The sequence below is a fragment of the Ovis aries genome, chromosome 18 (genome assembly GCF_016772045.2).
Source record: "Ovis aries strain OAR_USU_Benz2616 breed Rambouillet chromosome 18, ARS-UI_Ramb_v3.0, whole genome shotgun sequence".
NCBI classification, from domain to species: domain Eukaryota; kingdom Metazoa; phylum Chordata; class Mammalia; order Artiodactyla; family Bovidae; genus Ovis; species Ovis aries.
Genome location: NC_056071.1, coordinates 65,244,483 through 65,263,810, shown reverse-complemented (window position 1 = coordinate 65,263,810; position 19,328 = coordinate 65,244,483). Strand labels below are relative to the sequence as shown.

The 19,328-nt window shown below is 59.6% G+C and overlaps 2 protein-coding genes across 13 annotated transcripts in view; one reads left to right on the top strand and one right to left on the bottom strand.

The window, feature by feature from the left end:
• CDC42BPB (CDC42 binding protein kinase beta) overlaps positions 1–5,336 on the top strand; it is a 103,025-nt gene extending 97,689 nt beyond the window's left edge. For 3 of the 5 annotated variants that reach the window (XM_027957437.3, XM_042235533.2, XM_042235536.2), the window contains exons 31-37: positions 456–553; positions 628–712; positions 807–924; positions 997–1,114; positions 1,464–1,572; positions 1,654–1,724; positions 4,140–5,336. In XM_027957437.3, the coding sequence (XP_027813238.2) occupies positions 456–553; positions 628–712; positions 807–924; positions 997–1,114; positions 1,464–1,572; positions 1,654–1,724; positions 4,140–4,271 (731 nt within the window). In that variant the 3' untranslated portion in view covers positions 4,272–5,336. Of the gene's footprint in view, positions 1–455; positions 554–627; positions 713–806; positions 925–996; positions 1,115–1,463; positions 1,573–1,653; positions 1,725–4,139 lie in introns of those variants that run through there. The other 2 variants (XM_042235535.2, XR_006056934.2) reach the window with 2 other exon arrangements.
• AMN (amnion associated transmembrane protein) lies at positions 4,382–17,482 on the bottom strand. 8 transcript variants are annotated; one of them, XR_006056935.1, is made up of 12 exons: positions 17,412–17,482; positions 16,628–16,746; positions 16,471–16,515; positions 9,449–9,536; positions 8,908–9,125; positions 8,638–8,775; positions 8,347–8,455; positions 8,144–8,226; positions 7,787–8,009; positions 7,312–7,405; positions 5,766–7,240; positions 4,382–5,538 (listed from the first exon to the last, which is right to left on the bottom strand). XR_006056935.1 is itself a non-coding variant. In XM_042235539.1 (12 exons), exons 1-12 carry the CDS (start codon positions 17,452–17,454, stop codon positions 7,154–7,156), a joined length of 1,437 nt encoding a protein of 478 aa, XP_042091473.1. In that variant the 5' UTR covers positions 17,455–17,482; the 3' UTR covers positions 7,048–7,153. The 8 variants fall into 8 exon arrangements, 6 of the variants coding, with proteins under 6 accessions (XP_042091471.1, XP_042091474.1, XP_042091472.1 ...); XR_006056936.1 differs by having other exon boundaries at positions 4,382–5,422; XM_042235539.1 differs by lacking the exon at positions 4,382–5,538 and adding an exon at positions 7,510–7,699 and having other exon boundaries at positions 7,048–7,240.
• Positions 17,483–19,328: the final 1,846 nt, after the last annotated feature.

The following is a 19,328-nucleotide window of genomic DNA, read 5'->3' as shown; positions in this document are numbered from 1 at the left end:
GAGATTGTCATTGTGTGTGTTCAGACCGGCTACAGGAGGGTGGCCTGCAGACAGCTTCGGGGAAGGCCAGCGCCTCACTCAGAGCAGATCGGTAGTTTCTTGGGGGAGATTTTAAGTATTTACTCAGAAGTCTGACTTCCTGGAATCTCAAAGAAGGAGTTTGCCTTAAGGAAAAAACGTTAGGCCCCTGCCTGGATTTGCAATGCATTCAGCCTGAAGTAACAGTAATAAGCTTCTGCTATAACTGTATAGCAAGCAAGCTAAATGAAAACCGAAGTTTTGAGTAGGTAGTCAGTGTTCAATGTGTGGTGGTATTTAAAACGCTGTCAGATGTCAGGAGCGGAGGTTCCCTCCGCAGTGGGGGCCCCGAGGCCTGGGCCGTCGCACCCCCGTGCGGGCGGGTGGCCTCTGGCACCGGGCAACCCAGGCTCACCCCTCTGCTCCGTGTGTGCCAGGTTGCAGCCCCACGCACGTCACGGTGTATAGCGAGTATGGCGTGGACGTCTTCGATGTGCGCACCATGGAGTGGGTGCAGACGGTCGGCTTGCGCAGGGTAAGGCTCGGGGTGCGTGTGTGGTGCCCGCTGCCTGCGCAAGGCAGCCACCTCACCCATCGTTCCCAACACAGATTCGGCCCCTGAACTTGGAAGGCAGCCTCAACCTCCTCAACTGTGAGCCTCCCCGCCTGATCTACTTCAAGAGCAAGGCCTCAGGTGAGCCCTTATTGCGGAGGGAGCGGAGGATGGAGTGGGGTGGTAGGGGGCTTCCCAGGAGTCAGCAGCCGTGCGACCCTTCCCTGGCCCACAGGAACCGTGCTCAACGTGCCCGACACCTCGGATAACAGCCGGAAGCAGATGCTTCGGACCCGGAGCAAGCGACGCTTCGTCTTCAAGGTCCCGGAGGAGGAGCGGCTGCAGCAGCGGCGGTAGGAGCCGCGGGGGCGGGGCGGGGTGGGGGGCAGGGATGGGGCGGGGCCTCACGCCGCCTCCCTCTGCAGGGAGATGCTCAGAGACCCGGAGCTGCGGTCCAAGATGATCTCCAACCCCACCAACTTCAACCACGTGGCGCACATGGGCCCGGGCGACGGCATGCAGGCGCTCATGGACCTGCCTCTGGTGAGCCCCGGCCGCTCCCGCCGCACCCCCTCCCCGTGGCTCCCCAAGGGTCTGTGGCCGTCACCGTCTCTTACCGTGTCATGAGGAAACCGCTGTCAAAAACGACTGCTGGAACAGCGCAGTAAGGGCAGGTAGCATACCTTGCTCTCTCACTGCCAGTTCTTAGCGCAAAGCTGACCCGCTGCAGCTGTCCAGAGGGCTTTCCCAGCCTGTTTCCCCACGGAGGCCCAGGGCCTCTGCCTGGTGGTGCTTCAGGCTCCGCAATGGCCTGCACACTCTGCCTGGGGCCTGGCTACCCGCCCCGGCAGTCGGTGCATGTTCCCGAGCTGACACACTGCTCTCTGTGCAGAGCGCTGTGCCTGCGGCCCAGGAGGAGAGGCTGCCGGGCCCCGCCCCTGCCAGCCTGTCCCGCCCGCCTCCACCCAGGAACAAGCCCTATGTCTCGTGGCCCTCGTCAGGTAGGGGCCTGGAAATGGGGCTGGGCTTGTGGTTCTGCTCTCAACTGTCTCCCCAGGGTGATGGCCGTCTTTGTTTTGTAGGGGGATCTGAACCGGGAGTGGCTGTGCCGCTAAGGAGTATGTCTGACCCTGACCAGGACTTTGACAAAGAGGTGAGGTTCGCCTGGTGAAGGCGGAGGCCCGAGGTCTGAGGCTCAGGCTGCCCTGGAGCGGCAGCTGTGAGTCTGTTGGGAGAAAGGAGAGGGTTCTCCCCTCCTGGTCGTGGCCTCAGGAGACCGAGGACTCCTTCAGGCCCTGCTGCCCAGTGGCTTGGCCCCCTGGCCTAGCTGAGGAGGGTTCGGCCAAGGGCCCCTGAGGTGCTGGGGCCCAGCTCTCCTCCCTGGCGCTGGCTGGGTGGGCATCCGCGTGCTTGGAGCGTGCAGGGCGGCTGCTCCCGCCGGCTTTTCTGCGTAGTCTCGCACACGTGGCTGGAACTCCAGGAGGTGCACAGCTGGCCTGTGTGTCTTGCTCTGTCTCCTCCTCCGACAGCCCCGTGGGATCGGAGTGTTGAGGGTCAACACAGTGTTCTCGGGCAGTCCCACTGCAGACAGCAGTGTCCTCAGTCCGCCCATGTGGTGGGGGAGGAGAGCGGGAGGCAGGGTGGCCTGAGGGCTGGGCCCCAGCAGCACTTCTGTGATGGGAGGCCAGGGGCGCAGGGCTGCTGAGCTGACGGCAGAAATAGGGCTCCAACCACACGAGTCCTTCACCTTCCTGGCCCACCCGGAGCTCCAGGTTTGAGGGTTGGCTGTTTGCTCCTCCAAGTCCACCTCTGCACCCTTCACCCAGCTGCTCTTGAGGGACTGTCTCCTCCTACTTGTTCACAGAAACTCTTCATAGATTGTGGGTATTACCTGTTGCGAGTACTTTTCCCAGTATCACTGACGTTTTAATTTTGTCTTTAATTGTAAAGGTATTGTCGTATAGAAATATAACACATAGAAATTTTTAGTTCTTATACAGTCTAGTCTCTCTTTTTCAATTAAGATAAATTCTCTTTCTCTCTGAGAACTTGGCAGGCTTTTCCTTTCTGTCATTGTGTTGTGAAAGTGTCTGAGGGAGTGTGAGAGCGTGTAAGTGTGTCTTAGCGTATGTGGGTGAGATCTGAGCCGCTTTCTCTCTAAAGCACATGGCACCACTTAACTTCCCTCTATCCTGTAGGGTTACCCTTTAGTATTTGTTAAATTCTTTTCATGTTTCTATTCCTGGAGCCTCTGCTGCACCACCTGTAACCTGAGAGCTAGCACAACGCATCTGTTCGTCCCCCATTTTCAGGACAGTCTCTTAGCTTCTCCCTCAGCTTTATTTATTGGTGGCTGCCTGAGTCTCGGTTGCTGCCCGGGCTTTCTCTGGTTACAGTGAGTGGGGCCTGCTCTCTGCCGGTGCGCAGGCTCCTCTTCATGGTGGCTGCTCCTGCTGTGGAGCATGGGCTTAGTCGGCCCGCGGTGTGTGAGATCTTAGTTTCCCGACCAGGCATCGAACTTGTGTCCCCTGAATTGGCAGGCGAGTCCCAGTGGTACATTTTGAAGTAGTGAGTTTGGGAAGTGTGAGTCCTCCAGCTTTTTCTTATGCAGTTTTCTTTTGACTCTTCTGGGTCCTCTGCTATTCTATGTGAATTTCAGGATTGGCTTTTCCAGTTCTATGCCTCCCCCAAAAAGTCCTTTAGGAATTTGGGAAGGACTACATTGAATCTGTAGGTTGATCACGTGGGGAATGTTGCCATCTTAACAGTAGTCTTCCAGTCCATGAAGATGGGATGCCTTTTGATTTATTCAGGTGGTCTTTTTAAAATTTTTTCAGCAGTGTTTATGGTCTTAGTATACAGATCTGTCACCTCTGGTTAAACCTATTCTTAGATATACTTTACCCTTTTGGATGCTATTGGAATTGTTTTCTTAGTTTCCTTTTCAGATTGCTCATTGCTGGTGTATAGAAGCAGAACTGATTTTGGGGTTGACCTTGCATCCTGCAGCTTTACTGAACTCGTTAAGCTCTTTAGTGTTTTTATCCCTACAGAGTCTGGTCAGCTGTGAGCAGAGATGCTTTTCCTTCTCTTTCCCTCGTGGATGCCATCTTTACTCACCCAGTGGCTGGACCTTGTAGCACGGTATTGAGCAGCAGTGATGGCAGCAGCCTGGCCTCGTTCCTGCTTTGAACGGGGAGCTTTGCCTTTCACCACTGGGCGTGAAGTTAGTGGGCTGCTCACTGACACCTTTGTCACGTGGAGAAAGTTCCTCTCTCTCCCCTGTGCTTTTACCATGAAAGAGCCTCACGTCTGTGACCTTGGACCACTTGGTTGCCACACTGCCTGGTTTCTTCACGGCAGAGTTACTCCTTTTTGTAATAGTTGCATGAGTTATCGGTGGTGCTGGGCCTTGGTTTGTGATCTCTCCAGCAGGGGCCACATGAGAAGTCTGTAGCGAGTGTGTCCTCGTATCTCAGAAGGAGACCGCGGGGCTGCCCCTGCCCAGGCAGCTGCCCTTGCAGGCCCAGGCGATGGTTCTCACGCTCTCCCCATTCTGTCTTCACAGCCTGACTCAGATTCCACCAAACACTCAACTCCATCCAACAGCTCCAACCCCAGCGGCCCGCCCAGCCCCAACTCCCCCCACAGGAGCCAGCTGCCCCTCGAGGGTCTGGAGCAGCCGTCCCGAGACGCCTGAAGCCGCTGGCTCCCGCCACAGGGCCGGGGCCCGGGCGGCCTCCAGCGCCAGTGCCAAGACTGAGCTGAGCCTCCAGTGTTGTCCAAGGAGACGTAGAGTCGACGTGTAGATATGGAGATGGAGAAAATGCTTTATTATATTAACGACCAATTCCGTGCCGCACTGTCTGGTGGTAGACCAGATCACCGTCTGCGCAGCTGTGAGGTGATGCGGCTCCGTTTGCACATGAAGGATGCCCCCGGCCCCTCCCACCCACCCAGGGCCAGCCACAGCCCCTGCGGGACGCAGGCAGCTCAGGACGGCCTCGGTGCCGCTTCCAGCCCATTCCCTGAAACCGTTTCCTAGGCGCTTAGGAGCATCGTAGGAAGTCGTATGCCATTCCCAGTGTCACTAGAGTCTTGAAGACAGGAAACGTGGAGGTTAGTTCGTGGCCTTTTTGTTCATTTAGCCTGTACATAGTCAGAGGCGGAAGTCCTCCTGCCGACCTCGTAGCCGTGGACAGAGGCCCTCCCAAGTCAGTCCATTCCCAGTCACAGCCACCTGTTCACCAGTCTCTACTACTGTGAAGTCAGCTGTGCTCTGTCCTGCTCGCTTCCACTGCTCAGCCTCCTGCCCTGAAACCAGTGGGTGGCGGGTAGCTGGGCCCTGTGCCCACGGGCCGAGAGGCCGCGCCCAGGGGCGCCCTGCCCCGCATGATTCGTGCCCTCTACTGGATGGTGTAGACACCGCCACACTCCACCCCACACCCTGCGCGCTTCTGCCTCCCCTCCCGGCGCCAGGGCCTGGGGCGGCCTCTGAAAGCTCGCCATGAGCCACCGGCAGGCTTCCTTCTGCCCTCTGCCAGCGGACGTCCTCGCGACGCTGTGGAAGACACGCATTTCCCATGAGTCAGCACTGAGCGACATGGGCACTGCGGCCTGCCCGCCCCCCCGGGCCTTCTGCTGGGGCTGGCACCTGCTGGGGGTTCTGGTTTTTACTTTTTTAATGTAAGTCTGAGTCTTTGTAATTATTGAATTGTGAGAACATTTTTGAACAATTTACCTGTCAATAAAGCAGAAGACGGCAGTTTTAAAGTTCTCGGTGGTTTGTCTGAATGGCACGCGCAGTCAGCTGGTGCCTGAGGGCCCCGGCACTGGAAGGCCCACCCTGTGCTGGAAAGAACCATCTTGCCTTGGAGCGGTGGAGGACGGAATCCATGTGGCAGGAGCCAGCCTCCAGGGCCAGGACCTCTCGCCTGCGCAGATCCCGGGGGGCCTCTGGGGACGCCCTGCATGGTGGTAGGCAGGGTCGGGGTGGGCTTCTGGCTAGAGGGAGGGGGCTGTCTGGCAGGTGTCCCTGCTAGGCTTCAAAGAGAGAAAACGGGATCGGGCTGACCATCCCCAGGAGGGGGCGCTCACAGGGAGGAGGGGGCGCTCACAGGGAGGAGGGGGTGGGTACATGGCAGTTGCAGAGCTCTGGGGGCCCAGGAGCCTCTGGCGGGCTGGGTGCACTGACCCGCAGAAAGCTCTTGGTGACACGTGGGCAGGGGGCCCTGAGGATGGACAGGACACAGAGAGCTGGCGCGCCATCCCTGGGAAGCATCCCGGGCCCCCTGTAGCTCCACCAGTCAGCACGGCCAGCGGGTCCGCCACCACCCCTGCTGGGGCAGGGGCACCCCGAGCCGCCTCCCCATCCCCACACAAGGCACAGGCAGACGCCCCTGAGGCAACGTCCAGCACCTGGCAAACCAAACACAAGTGCAGGCCCACGGTGAGCAGGCGGTGGACAGCCAGGCAGCCGGGTCAGAGAGCGCGTGGGGCATTGCCCCCCCCCCCCCCCACCCACCCAGACATCTGCCCCACAGGAGCACCTGTTGTCAGTCTGAAACACAGGTGCTCAAGGGTGAGCCTTTTCTAAATGAGATAATAGCTATTGTAAGTAACCACCGCCCACAATGTGGGCGAGCTTCACAAGGTGCTGGCCGCAGAGCAGAGCGATGGGAGCTTAAGAGTGAGTTCACCATCAGGTCATGGGTGGTCACCCTCAGGGGGACAGGTGTCCCCAACACGGGTCACACAGGTGTCTCCCTGACAGTTCAAGCTGGGCATGCATCCGTACACACACACACACCACCATCCCATGCCGGCCCGTCATTACCTACCAAGTCAGGGTCCTACCCCAAGCAGCTCAGCCCTCACCCACTGCAGACCTCACAGCTGCCCGCAGGAGGGGGTGCGGGCCAGGCCTGGCCTCAAGGCCTCCACCACCAGAGCCACCACCGGTCAGGACACACGCCAGCGCACCGACACCTGCAACCACGGCAGGCGGGCAGCTCTGGCCCCGCCGGCAGAGGGGACAGACCCACTGTGCCGCTGGGCCAGCCTGCTGGGCGGGCCAGTGCCTGGCCTGTCGGAAGTCCAGGCCCAACTGTCTGGCCCCGGCGCAGCCCATGCAACCTGGGCCTGAGGAGCTGGCAGCCGGCTCTGCCATCCTCTTCCCTTCAGCTCCCGACTCCCCCCACCACCCCCCTAGTAAGGGCCTCTTCCTGGGCTCCTCCGGAACACAGCAGGCCGTCCTAGTTACAGGAGGACCTTCTCAGGCCAGAACATTGGGCTGCCCCAGCCGATACGTAGCACCCAGGACCGCCCTGGGTGGCTAGGCGTCAGCGGGCACGGGCTCTGAGGACCACCCCTCACCATCCGCCCTGACCCTCCCAACTCCGACCAGGCAGGGACAGACGGGCGCGGGGGGGGGGGGGGGGAGGGGGCGGAGGGGGGTGGTCCACGCTGACAGCAGGTGCAAGAAATCGCTTTATTGGGCCAGGCCACCCCATCCTAGGCCAGCAGAAGGTGGGAGATCCCGCGATGCCCGTTGGATGGGGCTGGGGTCGGTCACGCGGCCGCTCAGGCCTCGGCCTCCCCTTCGCCAAACAGCGGATTAAGGAAGTAGCTGCGGCTGGAGCTCCTTTGGTCCGACTTCGGGGCCGGGAGCTGCGGGAGCGCAGAGTCAGGGAGCCCAGCCGCAGGGAGGTCCCGCACCCCCGACCCTGGGCGCCCCTCACCGCCTCCGCGGAGTCCGCCGCGTAGAACAGCGGGTTGTGGAAGCCCCGCGGCGCCCCGGCCCGTGCGGGGTCCGCCTCGTCGCGCCTCCTCCACCTGGAGGCGAGGACGCGTGTGAGCCCGACACACCCGAGCCCCGAACGCCTGCCCCGCGTACTGGAGCCCCGAGCCCCCGGCCCGCGTCCCCGAGCCCCGCGTACCTGAGCCTCCCCTCCCGGCGCAGCAGCAGCAGCGCCCCCGCCAGCAGCACCATTAGCACCAGCAGCCCCGAGGCCGCCAAGCCGCCCGCCAGCCCCGCGCGCGCCGGCGCGTTCAGCCCCGCCGCCGTGCCGCCCCAGACGGGCGCGCCGGACTCTCGAGTGGTCGCCGAGAGGACTCCGAGGGCCTCGCCTGCAACGCAGGGCGCTGGCTCAGAATCCCGGGGCGGGGCGGGACGGAGGATTGGGGGGGGTACTGGCAGAGGGGCGCCGCGGTTACCGTGCTCCGCGATGTCCTCCAGGAGGGCCCGGGCCAGCCGCCCCGCGCCGCCTGTCTCGGGCCCGGCCTCTACCAGGACCACCTGGATCTCCGTGTCCGCCTTCGTGCCCGAGGCTTCGCGGAGCCCGGGCGGGCGCAGAACCTTGGACACGGCCACTTGCAGCCCTTGGTACTGGGGCTGGAGAGGGAAACAGAGTTGGCCCGGGGACTCCGTCCCTCGGACCTGCAGGGACAAAGGGGACAAGGACAAGAGCTTTGCAGGCAGAAAGCGGACGCAACAAGGAGGCGGCGGAGGGGGTGCTCCCAGACCCCGGCGGCGGAAGGGTGGGGGCCGGGCTGGGGGCGCGGCCTCAGTACCAGAGCCAGAAAGGCGTGCAGCAGCCGCGCCCGGTACTGTTGCAGGTCAAAGGCAGAGCCGTGGGTCAGCGACACGACAGCTCCTGCAGCAGGAAGGGAAGGAGGGGTCAGCCCCGCAGGTCCGAGCCCGGCAGGGAAACAGGCTGGGACGAGCCAGGGTGGCCGCGCCGCCCCAGCTCTGAGGGGCGCGACGGGGCCCTCACCGCAGAGGTCGCAGCACTGCCCTTCGGGCCGGAGGGGCTCCAGGCATGTGGCCTGGGGGCAGCCACCACCCAGGGGTTGGAGCAGTGCGGCGCAGATCCACGGCTGCGCCTGCAAACGGGGAGCGGGTGTCAGCGCGGAGAAGGCGAGGGCCAGACCGGGAGAGAGCGCCGCGCGCCTTGGGAGAGAGCGAGCGGGAGACGGCGGGGCGCAGCGGCACAGGCCCGACCTCCCGCCCAGCGCCGGGCCCGGCCGCGCGCCACTCCAGCCGCCCCGCGGCGGGCCGCCCTCACCTCGGCGTTGCCGCAGACGCAGCCCGACGGGTCCGCGCAGGCCTCGGGGTCCACGCTCAGAGCGCCCGGCCCGTGGAAGCGCAGGCGGCCCGCGCGGGACGCCAGGAAAGCCGCCAGGTCCTCGTCGCGCGCGAACGTCTGCAGGTGGCCGGGTGGGCCCGGGAGCCGGCCGGGGCGGAGACCGCGCCTGAGCGCCCGGAACCCGCCAGGCTAGCAGGGCGGGAGGCGCTCCGGGGAGACCCCCGCCCGCCCCCCGCGCGCCCGGCCCACCTGGCCCAGCGCCTGGACGCTGCGGACGCGCACGGTGCCGGCGCCCGGGCCCAGGCCCACCCGGAAGGAGGCGTCGGCCGGGAAGACGACGTCGTCGTGGCGGCAGGGCACGCGCTCGGCGTCCACGGAGAAGAGGCCGCGCGCCGCGTCCCCCGGGCGCCACAGGCGCGGGTCGAGCCACAGGAAGCGGTCGGGGTCGAGGAAGCGCGCGCGGGCTGCTGGGCGGCGCGCGACCCTGAGCTGCGCCGGGAACGCGCCCTCCAGGCCGGCCCCGCCCGCGGCCGCGCCCCCCGGCCCCGCGCCCCCCGGCCCCGCGCCCCCCGGCCCCGCGCCCCCCGCCCCCCCCCCCCCGCCCCCGCGCCCCCCCGGCCCCGCGCCCCCCGCCCCCGCCCCCCCGCCCCCGCCCCCCCCGGCCCCCCGGCCCCCGCCCCCCGGCCCCCCCGCCCCCCGGCCCCGCGCCCCCCGGCCCCGCGCCCCCCGGTCCCGCGGCCCCCGCCCCGCGGCCCCCGGCCCCGCGCCCCCGGCCCCGCGCCCCCCTCACCTGTGCCGCAGTCCGGGCGCGAGCCGGCGTCCGCGGCGCCGAACCCAGCTCCTGAGGCCAGGACGAATTCCCCGTCCAGCGGCAAGAGCTGCGGGAGGCACGGGCTGAGGCGGCGGGTGGGCACCGGAGGGTCCGGCTGTGCGCCCACCCCCGAGCCCCGTCCCCGCGGGCGGGAGAGTCTAGGCCGCCGACTGGGCCGCTGACGGCGGGGCCGGGGGGCACTTCGCCCGGGCGGAGGGGCCGCTGGGCCGAGGGAGCGGGGAGTTTGCGGCAGCGTGGCTCTCGTCAGGGCCGCCGGCCCCCTGAGAAACTACAATTCAAGGGCCCGTCGGCTCCACGAAGCCAAGCCGCCGGGGCCCCTGGAGCAGCCCTCACCGTGAGGAAGGGCCGCGGGGCGGCTGGGGAAGAGGGAACCGGGGTGGTGGGGCCGCGGAGCCGCGCGCCCCCTTCCAGCGCGGGCAGCTCCTTCCAGCAGACGCCTAGGCCTCGGGTGTCAGGCCGCGTGAAGGCCCGGAGCGGGGCACCCCACCCCACCGTGGGGTCCGGGCGGAAGGTGAGGGCGGGGCCTGCTCGGTGTGGGGGTCCCGGGCGCTCAGCCCCTCGGGGGAGAGGCCCCAGCTTGCTCCCCAGAGTCTGCTCTTCAGCCCCCCAGGCACTGGGCTTGACCGGCAGGCTGACCCCGGGCAGAGTGAAGGTCACGGGCGAGCTTCGGCCGCGGCTGGGGGTGCAGTCCTGTGCCAGCCAGGCAGACGCCCCCCACCCCTGCAGGCGCCAGGGCCGAGCCCTGGGGACCGAGGGGCGCAGGCGCCTCGGGAGGGGCGGTGGGTATCCGAAGTGTGACGCTCCAACAAGAACTTGGTTTTCAACCGAGCCAAAGCGGAGAGTGTGGATAATACACGGTAAGTGCCATAGTTGAAAGACAGCAGGAAAGGGCCGAGAGAGAACAACCAGGAGAGGTGGGGGCTCGGCGCCAGCGCCAGCGTTCGGACACAAGGCCAGGGCGCGTCTGAAGAAACCCGCAAGAGGAATTCTCTGCATCCGAGGAAAGCTGGGAAACCTCGGCTGAAAGGTCTCACTGGGGACTTCCTGGGAGCCCGGTGGCTAAGCCTGCTCCCAGTGTAGGGGCTCGGGTCCAGTCCCTAGTCAAGGAGCTAACATCCCACACAGCACCACCAACCACGTATGTAAAAAAGAAAAAAAAAACTTTAAAAAGGAAAGCTCTCTGCTGCTGCTGCTAAGTCGCTTCAGTCGTGTCCGACTCTGTGACCCCATCCATAGACCAGGCTCCCCAGTCGCTGGGACTCTCCAGGCAAGAATACTGGAGTGGGTTGACATTTCCTTCTCCAATGCATGAAAGTAAAAAGTGAAAGTGAAGTCGCTCAGTCGTGTCCAACTTCGCGACCCCATGGACTGCAGCCTACCAGGCTCCTCCATCCATGGGATTTTCCAGGCAAGAGTACTGGAGTGGGTTGCCTTTGCCTTCTCCAGAAAGGTCTCACTGAATGCCAAATAAGGAAAATCACATAATGCTCTGTTTATGAATATCAAAGACAAAGAGAACGCTGTAAAAGCAGCAGAGGGAAAGAAATCACCCAGGAAGGAAAAACATTCAAGGATTGGGTTTCTCAGCAAGGACGCACACGGACAGCGGAACAGGCTGCCTGAAGACGTCCCAAGTCAGCAGAGCAGACACTGCCCTGGACATGGCCCTGCCCTCCAGAACAGTGTGTCATATATTAAAGAATAATAAAACGATCTCTAAGCCTGAAAAACTTCAGAAGGATTGCCACACACAAACCTACGCTGAAAACATGCCTGGAGAAAGAAAGAAGGACAGAATCCAGAAGCTAAGAAGAGATACGGGAAGGAGGGTGATGAAATACTTTTGTGAAATACTTTCATGATGAAATAAGAAAAATACTTACTGCTGTCTCTTAATAAATGTTTAAATCAAGGTTTAAAATGTGATGGGGGAGGGAGAGACCGCAAGGTCATGGACATACAGTAAAGACCTCACTTGAAGGGAAAATACAGATAGGTATTTTCTATCTGAGAAGGTTAAGAAATCAGTAAGACTGCCAAACACCTAAATGAAATATACCAATTTCTAGGAAAGTTTAAAATATCAAAGTTGATGCAAGAGGCAATAGGGAATTTGAACAGACAAGTAAGCATTAAAGAATTTTAAATGTCAGTCAAAGACGTCCTATTCCCCAAATTCCCAGTCCAACCAAGGGTTTTATAGGTGAGCTTTGCTAAACCTTCAAGTAAAATTTAATTTCTTCTTCCCGAAGTTGTTCTGGAAAACAGAAAAAGACTGAAAAATCACCAGTCCATTTTATGAGGCCACTGTAATCTTCATTCCAAAACCAAATGAAGGCACTTCCCTGGTGGTGCAGTAGATAAGAGCCCACCTGCCAACGCAGGGGACACAGCTTCGGTTCCTGGTTGGGGGCGATTCCACACGCCACGGAGCAGCTGAGCCTGTGCGCCCTGGAGCCTGTGCTCCGCAAGAGAAGCCACTGGGACAAGAAGCCCGTGTACCAGAAAGAGGAGCAGCCCCCCGCAACAAGGGAAGGTCCCCTCAGGAGCAAAGACCCCCTGCGACAAGGGAAGGTCCCCTCAGGAGCAAAGACCCCCTGCGACAAGGGAAGGTCCCCTCAGGAGCAAAGCCCCCCTGCAACCAACAATAAACAAACCAAAACCAAATGAATGACAAAAGGAAAAAAATTATAGGCTCAGTTGACTTACAAACAAAATTGCGAAGATTCTAAATAAAATATTAGCTGATTGGATCCAATAACGTATTGGAAGGAAGGGATGAGAAAGGCCCCCATCCTGAGTTCTCTGCAGCGTGTGCGAAGGTGTCCCAGCAGATGGCAGTGGAGAGTCTCACGAAATCAGCGTGACAGGGAAGGCAAGTGTCTTGAAGAGGCACACTTCGACCTGCACCTGAAGGAGGGTGCCAGGAAGGCATGCGCCTCACAAGGACGGTTCCGCCTCAGAAAACCCCATTAACAGGCTACAGCGGGGAGGGGGGGTTACATCTCAGTCAATGTAGGAAAAAAAACAACTGGGAAGTTCAGCAACCCATCTATGATTTTTCAAAAAGCTGCCAGCAAACTAGAAATAGATTAGAATTTCCACAATTAAATAAAGTTATCTACAAAGCCCTACAGCAAACATTACACAGTGGAGCACCTCGACATGTCCTCTCTTTTATGCTGGAACAAGACAAGAAGGCCTGTTTTCGTGACTTTTGTTTAACATAGGGGTAGAGGTCCTGGACAATGATATAAAGAAAGAAAAGGAAATAAAAAGGAGTTGGGACTGGAAAGGAAGAGGAACAAATGGTCATTGTTTACAAAGATAACCACATAGACGATATCATTCTTAAAAATAGGGCACCATTCACAATAGGAACCAAACTATATAAAGGATTTATAAATTAGCCACTACTACACAAAACCTCTACGTGCACCATTTTAAGCCTCTAGTAAAGAGTTTTATAGCCAATGACCTGAAATATTTGAAGAGAAAATCCATGCTCTCAAGCAGATGACTTGCATATATAAAGTTGTCATTCATTCCCAATCAAATTCCAGGGTTTGGGTGGCCAAAATCACTGCAGATGGTGATTGCAGCCATGAAATTAAAAGATGCTTGCTCCTGGGAAGGAAAGTTATGACTAACCTAAATAGCATATTCAAAGCAGAGACATTACTTTGCCAACAAAGGTCCGTCTAGTCAAGGCTATGGTTTTTCCAGTGGTCATCTAAGGATGTGAGAGTTGGACTGTGAAGAAAGCTGAGCGCCGAAGAATCGATGCTTTTGAACTGTGGTGTTGGAGAAGACTCTTGAGGGTCCCTTGGACTGCAAGGAGATCCAACCAGTCCATTCTGAAGGAGATCAGCCCTGGGATTTCTTTGGAAGGAATGATGCTAAAGCTGAAACTCCAGTACTTTGGCCACCTCATGCGAAGAGTTGACTCCTTGGAAAAGACTCTGATGCTGGGAGGGATTGGGGCAGGAGGAGAAGGGGACGACCGAGGATGAGATGGCTGGATGGCATCACTGACTCGATGGATGTGAGTCTGAGTGAACTCTGGGAGATGGTGATGAACAGGGAGGCCTGGAGTGCTGCGATTCATGGGGTCGCAAAGAGTCGGACACGACTGAGCGACTGAACTGAACTGAACTGAACTGAACTGAACTGGTGTTACCTGATAAACCTACACTATGATGTCTCTGCAACAGTCAGATCCACAAAGAACTAGTCAACCTTGAAACAGAAGGGTGAAGAAGGTGCAGGGTGGCCGGTTTCCACCTGGGTCCTCTGAGGGTTGACCTCTCAGAGTGGGGGAGAGGCAGGGGAAATTGACCCAGTGGCTTTTAAGACAACTCACAGAGCCTGAGTGGGAACACTGCGGTGCTGGCAGAACAGGCAGAAAGATCAAAGGAACTGCAGGCAAAGCTCGAAGAGAACCCCCACCACACCTTGGGCAGCTGGCGAACAGTGACCCCAGTGCCACAAAGCAAGGGGCAAGGCTGGTGGTTGGAGGGGGACATGAGAAACTGGGCTTAATCCAAGGAGAAGAATACAGCTGGTTCCCTAGTTAGCGTCTGACTCAGACATGTGCCCCTGATGGGAAACCCATGACCCGATAGACATAATATATGGCTGATTATGGTTTTACCGAGAAGCAAGGAAGAGACGCTTAAACAAAACACCGAAAACACAGGTTTAAAGCAACCGATCTTGCATCTGATAGATTAATAATGGTGTTTTCTTATCAGCAAAGGGAAACACAGGCAGAGTCCATAGTGAGAAGACATTTGCAGTAACTCGACAATTAATGGGTAGAAAATAATAGATTCCTGGGCAATCTGCCCAGAAATGGGAGGGGAGGTGTTCAGGAAGAGAAAAATCCCAGGGAGAGATGTTCCAAACCAAAGTGAAAAGTGAAGCTGTTAGTTGCTAAGTTGTGTCTGATTCTTTGAGACCCCGTGGACTGTAGCCCGCCAGGCTCCTCTGTCCATGGGATTCTCCAGGCAAGAATACTGGAGTGGGTTGCCATTTCCTCCTCCAGTGGATCTTCCTGACCCAGGAATTGAACCCGGGTCTCTTGGATTGCAGGCAGATTCTTTACCACCTGGGAAGCCCACGTTCCAAACCAAGAAAATGCAAATTAAATCACTGAGTTGCTGTGCCTTGTCACAGGTGACATCTCAGCAGCTGGACCACACTGGGGCCCCACAAGTAGGGCTGGAGGAGGGCCCTCAGGCAGCACTGGGTCCTTTCGGCCCCTCGTCTCCATGCCCCTGGGCTGTTTCCACCCAGGACCTCCGCAGGCTGACCTCTCCTGGCAGAGCATAAGCAGGGGAAGTAAGGGGGGTGCCCCAAGGGGCCGTGCAAGGGGTACAGACGTGCGGGACAAAGAGGAGGGCTGGCTGGGCCAGGGGAAGGACAGGGCAGAGAGAGGGACTGAGGGCTGAATGAATGCATGACTGTTGTCTCTTTTGAGATTCCCCAGGCACTCCCCAGGGAGATCATTCAGGCAACCAAGACGGCCAGAAGGGGCAGAGACGTTGCTTTGCCGACAAAGGTCTGTCTCGTCAAGGCGATGGTTTTCCCAGTAGTCATGCATGGATGTGAGAGTTGGACTATAAAGAAACCTGAGCGCCGAAGAATGGATGCTTTTGAACTGTGGTGTTGGAGAAGACTCTTGGGAGTCCCTTGGACTGCAAGGAGATCCAACCAGTCCATCCTAAAGGAGATCAGTCCTGGGTGTTCTTTGGAAGGAATGATGCTAAAGCTGAAACTCCAGTACTTTGGCCACCTGATGCAAAGAGCTGACTCATTTGAAAAGATCCTGATGCTGGGAAAGATTGAGGGCAGGAGGAGAAGGGGATGACAGAGGATGAGATGGTTGGATGGCATCACCGACTCAATGGACATGGGTTTGGGTGGACTCCGGGAGTTGGTGATGGACAGGGAGGCCTGGCATGCTGTGGTTCATGGGGTCGCAAAGAGTCGGACACGACTGAGCGACTGAACTGAACTGAACAGAACTGAACTCCCCAAGGAGATCATCCAGGCAACTAAGACGGCCAGAAGGGACCCCCAAGTCCCAGCACCCCCCTCTCCAACTGACTCCTCTATATGCGGGTTCCCGCCAGTTCCAGGCACCCCCTGCCCTCTCCAGGCCCCTGCCTGGTTGCCACGGTCGCCAGGGCTGTGGGGGCTCCTGAGTGTGGCCACGGCTCTGCCACTTCCTCGTCCCCCTCACTGGCCCCTCCATACCTTAGTCTTTGGGTTGGACACATGGGAAGGGCGTCTGGACCCGGGATCTACAGGAACCAGCACATCCTGCCCGAGGTCCCCTTCCCAGGCTGCAGGTGAGGGCTGGGGTCTCTAACGCCCCCTGCCCTGTCCCCCCATGGGGCCAGACTCCCAGAATTAATGCCGCTTTCGAAAACCATCAATTAACCTAGCTGCCTCCAGGTGGAAATAAGGGGTACCCAGACCCTGCATCTGGGCAGCAGAGTGAGTGGTGCCCAGGCCTCCTAGGCCACCGGTGGCCCCCGCTCACCCATAAAGTTCAGTGGCCTCTGGGTGAGGACCCCACCCTGGAACTCACACTGTGAATCAGTTTGAGAAAAAGGTCCCCTGATGGAGTTCCGATGCACAGGACAGGGAAAGGCTTTAGTGGGGTGGGGAGAGGGGCTTCCCTGGGGCAAACCTGGAGAGGACAGGCTCCTGGGCGAAGGCAGGGGCAGGAGGGACAGGAGGTGCCCCCACACCCCCTCCGGAGCTGGGCGCAGCCGGGGCTGCGACTGTATGACCGATGTCCCCTCCCATGTGGTTCCCCACTCTTCCAGAAACCCCTCCACAGGGTAAGAGCTAGTGCATTGAAGGGTCTGCCCCCCAGGTGGAGGCCGGTCAGGAAGAGGCCTCAAGTTGACCAGGGCGGGACCCACAGGCCCCCTTCCCACTGGGGGCCCATTCCCAGCCCTGCTCACCATGTCTGAGATGCTGTGACCTTCTCGCACCAGGACCGACAGCGTCTGCAGGCAGAAGGGATGTCAGCAAGTGCCCCCCGTCACTGGGGTCCGGGGCCTGGACCACGCCGGGACCCAGTCCCCCCGCCCCCAGGGCCCCAGGAGTGGGGTCAGGCACCTTGTCCGCGGGAAACTCGACAGCAGCACCCGTGCATGGGGTCCGGTTCTGGCTCCAGTTGGTGGCATCGTCAAAGTTGGTGTTGGGGACCCAGACTTTGTAGGCGGCCTGAGTCAGGGCTGGGGAGGGGCCGGCTGAGCGCTGGGGTTCCTGCCTGGAACCCCCAGTGCCAGGAAGGAGGACCTCATCCAGAGAGACCTGGAGCTAGAGGGTCCAGGCCCCGAGGCTCCCCAACTTCTACTGAATCTGCAGAGCCGGTTCAAACCTGCCTTCCTCAGGGACTCACCGCCCCAAGATCGCCTCCTTGCCCGCCCCCAGTTCGCCCTGCCAGAATGGTGGCAACCACAGGACTGAGGCCATCGGGGCAGGGAGGCCTCGGCCCAGGGGAAGAAACTGGGGGACCGGGCGGGGGCGGGCGGCAGGCCGGATCTGCCCAGGGCTCAGAGAGGGGAACCGGGACCGGCTGCAGTTCTCACAGCTCCCGGGCGTAGGGGGCCGCTCCGAGGACGCGCCCCCGCCTACGGGCCACGCGGGGGTCAGAGGCGCCCCCCTGGGGCCGGGGGCCAGCTTCGGAGGGGTAGGGGCGGAGCGCGGGCGCGGCCGGCCGTCGGTCTGGCCCTGCGGCTCCGGGGAGCCTCCCGCTCGGCCCCGCGGGCGCTGCGCAAGGAGGGGCCGGGCGGCCGGCCGGCTTCCGCAGCCCCTCGCGCTCCCGCCGCGCACCCCTCGGGGACACGGGTCTCAGGGTGCGTCGGGCCCCCGGCGCGCCACCCCCCAACTCCCTTACCGCACAGCTGCAGCCACAGCAGCACCCGGCCCCGCGCGCCCATCCCGCCGGACTTCGGCGTCTCGGACCCTGAGACTTTGCCCCGCGGGGCCCACGTGACCGGGCGGGGTGGGGGCAGCCGGGAGGGTTACACATTCACCTCCGACCCGCCCGCAGCGACTCCTGGGCCCCTCGGCGGCGCCGGGCCCCTCCCACACACCCAGCTCCAGGACCTGAGGACCGTGGGCGCTCAGAAAGGGGGCTTGTGCGGACCACTTCCCAAGGAAACGGTGCGCTGGGGGCGGGGCTCCTCTCCGCCCCAGATGCTGCTCGGGCTGCACCCAGCTGCCTGCATTTCGGGGCCGGGAGTTGGCTTGTCCAGGGGCCGGGTCCAGGCAGGCCCTCCTGCCTCCTAGGCTGGTGGACTGTGGATGGTGGCAGACGGGTGGCACCTGGTGTCTGGTGTGTGGAGGATGGTGGGAAGATGAGCCTGGATGCACGGTGCGTGATGGAGGGTATTGTGCTGGCCCCTGGATGGATGAGGAATGGGCTGATGGGAAATGTCGAGTGAATGAATGAGTGGACAGCAATGGAGTGATGGTGGCTGGAGGATGACTGGTGTGCGACTGATGAGCGTCGGGTGGCAGAGAGCTGCATGAATGACTAGATGGTGGCTGGTGGGCAGAGGCTCGATGGTTGGTGGTGCAAAGATGTGATGAGTGGCAGGTGAATGCAGATAGCTGTTCACAGGTGGTGGATGGATAGAGTAGACTGGAAGATAGGTGATGGAAAGTGGATGGTCGCTGGATGAATAGTGGAAGGGTGGAAAGTGGAATGTGATTGGACAAATGGATGGCTGGTGGGTGAAAGATAAACTGTCAGTATTAAATAGATGTGTCTATGTATGGATGGCGTGTTGAGCTGGATCAATTCAGTTCAGTTAGGTCGCTCAGTGGTTTCTGACTCTCTGCGACCCCATGGACTACAGCCAGGCCTCCCTGTCCATCACCAACTCCTAGAATTTACTCAAACTCATGTCCATTGAGTTGGTGATGCCACCCAACCATCTCATCCTCTGTTGTCCCCTTCTCCTCCCGCCTTCAATCTTTCCCCAGCATCAGGGTCTTTTTGGATGAGTCAGTTCTTGGCATCAGGTGGCCAAAGTAGTAGAGTTTCAGCTTCAACACCAGTCCTTCCAATGAATATTCAGGACTGATTTTCTTTAGGATGAACTGGTTGGATCTCCTTGCAGTCCAAGGGACTCTCAAGAGTCTTCTTCAACACCAGAGTTCAAAAGCATCAATTCTTTGGCTCTCAGCTTTCTTTATGGTCCAACTCTCACATCCATACATGACTACTGGAAAAACCATAGATTTGACTAGATGGACCTTTGTTGGCAAAGTTAGTGTCTCTGCTTTTTAATAAGCTGGCTAGGTTGGTCATAACTTTCCTTCCAAGGAACGAGTGTCTTTTAATTTCATGGGTGCAGTCACCATCTGCAGTGATTTTGGAGCCCCAAAAAAGAAAGTCTGTCACTGCTTCCACTGTTTCCCCATCTATTTCCCATGAAGTGATGGGACCAGATGCCATGATCTTAGTTTTCTGAATGTTGAGCTTTAAGCCAACTTTTTCACTCTCCTCTTTCACTTTCATCAAGAGGCTCTTTAGTTCTTCTTCACCTTCTGCCATAAGGGTGATGTCATCTGCATATCTGAGGTTATTGATATTTTTTCCCGGCAATCTTGATTCCAGCTTGTGCTTCATCTAGCCCAGTATTTCTCATGATGTACTCTGCATAGAAGTTAAATAAGCAGGGTGACAATATACAGCCTTGACATACTCCTTTCCCGATTCGGAACCAGTCTGTTGTTCCATGTCCAGTTCTAACTGTTGCTTCTTGACCTGCATACAGGTTTTTCAAGAGGCAGGTCAGGTGGT

Bases quoted from the DNA above. Each gene is read 5' to 3' on its own strand.
- AMN (XM_042235537.1), bottom strand. From the start codon at position 17,454: ATGGGCGCGCGGGGCCGGGTGCTGCTGTGGCTGCAGCTGTGCG. The intron at 16,516-16,627 runs GTGCCTGACCCC...TTCTGCCTGCAG, and splicing joins TCGAGTTTCCCGCGGACAAG to ACGCTGTCGGTCCTGGTGCG. The intron at 8,456-8,637 runs GTGAGGGCGGCC...CCCCGTTTGCAG, and splicing joins GCGTCTGCGGCAACGCCGAG to GCGCAGCCGTGGATCTGCGC.